The sequence below is a fragment of the Mastomys coucha genome, unplaced genomic scaffold, assembly GCF_008632895.1.
Source record: "Mastomys coucha isolate ucsf_1 unplaced genomic scaffold, UCSF_Mcou_1 pScaffold20, whole genome shotgun sequence".
Classification (NCBI taxonomy): domain Eukaryota; kingdom Metazoa; phylum Chordata; class Mammalia; order Rodentia; family Muridae; genus Mastomys; species Mastomys coucha.
Window position 1 is genome coordinate 36,189,568 of NW_022196903.1, and position 1,560 is coordinate 36,191,127.

The 1,560-nt window shown below is 40.9% G+C and overlaps 1 gene segment (V, D, J or C); it reads left to right on the top strand.

Annotated features, from left to right (window-relative positions):
- On the top strand, window positions 1-547 carry LOC116098511. The segment is given in 2 exon segments: window positions 1-67; window positions 162-547. Coding segments are annotated over 2 exon segments (432 nt in total).
- Window positions 548-1,560: the final 1,013 nt, after the last annotated feature.

Below are 1,560 nucleotides of genomic sequence, written 5' to 3' on the forward strand. Positions count from 1 at the left end.
AGAGCCTGCCTTGGTCCCGAGATGGGCCCCAGGCTCTTCTTTGTGGTCTTGAGCCTCCTGTGTGCAAGTGAGTGCTGCTCTGGCCCAGTGTGCTTCTTTCCTCTGAATTCCCACATCTTTTTGCTAAGATGACATCCTCAGACATTGTCTTTCTATTACAGAATACATGGAGGCAGCCGTCACCCAAAGCCCAAGAAACAAGGTGACTGCAACAGGAAAAAATGTGACATTCAACTGTCACCAGACTAATAACCACAACTACATGTACTGGTATCGGCAGGACATGGGGCATGGGCTGAGGCTGATCCAATACTCACTTGGTATTGACAACCTTGAGAAAGGAGATGTCCCCAATGGGTACACGGCCTCCAGACCAAGGCAAGAAGACTTTTTCCTCAATCTGGAATTGACTTCTCCCTCTCAGACATCTGTGTACTTCTGTGCCAGCAGTGATGCACAGCAGTTTGTGGCTTCCTCCCCTCTGCACAGAAAGTCAATTTGTAAAACAAGTTGCCTGTATGCCTCAGGAAGTCCCTGCCTCTATTAAGGGTCACTGAGATCTGACAAACTAGGACTCTTGCAGGATGGATGCTGCAAGGCCATTCTAGCTGCCCGAAGGCCATTCTAACACCTTTTCATGGATGGTTGTCTTATCTCCACTTCTTGTTTCTGCTTTCAAAGAAAAAAAAATGAATTTTTAAGAAGACAGTATTTTTATAACAGTCTTGGCCATTCTGGAACTAGTATGATAGAGCAAGCTGGCCTAAAATTCGTAGAGATCCGTCTGCCTCTTTCTCTAGCGTGGTGTATTTAAAGGCTTGTGCAATCACATCTGGCTGAAAATGAATCTTTAATTGAAATTCCTGGTGGTGCTTTTGATAATCTCAAAGCCATCATTTCAGTCCCTATGGTCTTCCAGTTAATTCTTCCACTGTTTTACAATCCAACTGAGTCACTTATATGATCTCTTTCCAGCCCGTGTTTACTCTATAGGTCAGCAGCCTCTTTTTTGTATAGAACAAGAGTCCATAACATTGCATGTCATTTTTTCTTCACTCATTGGTGTCATCAGCCATTAACCAGTATCCTCTGATGTTTTCTTTATCAGCTAACTTTATCTACATTCAAGTACTTCTTCATATATGTTGTGGTATTTTCTATTCTGGTTTTTTCCTCCCAGGACATTTCTTCTACATGGAAGACATATCTTTCCCTCTTGTTTCTAGATCTCTACTCCCAGTGAAAATATATTTCAGGTTGGATTACTTCTCTCTCACCTTCTTAAGGTTTCAATTTAATAAAATTATTTCCACATTCAGTTCTAACTCTTAACATCTCATATGTTTTGCTCCCCTTTCATGTTCATGCCTTCTTTTTCTTATCTTATTCTTTTATTGGTTTGTGTTTGTGTGTGTGGTATGAATAAATAAATAAATGCAATCTACAAACTCAGTTTATTGTTAATTGATTGTATATTTTTAGGGCTACCCACTTGTGATTGGGCAACCATGTAAGGTATTCATCTTGGGGAAGAGCAATAGATCCTCTCTTGGTAGTCTT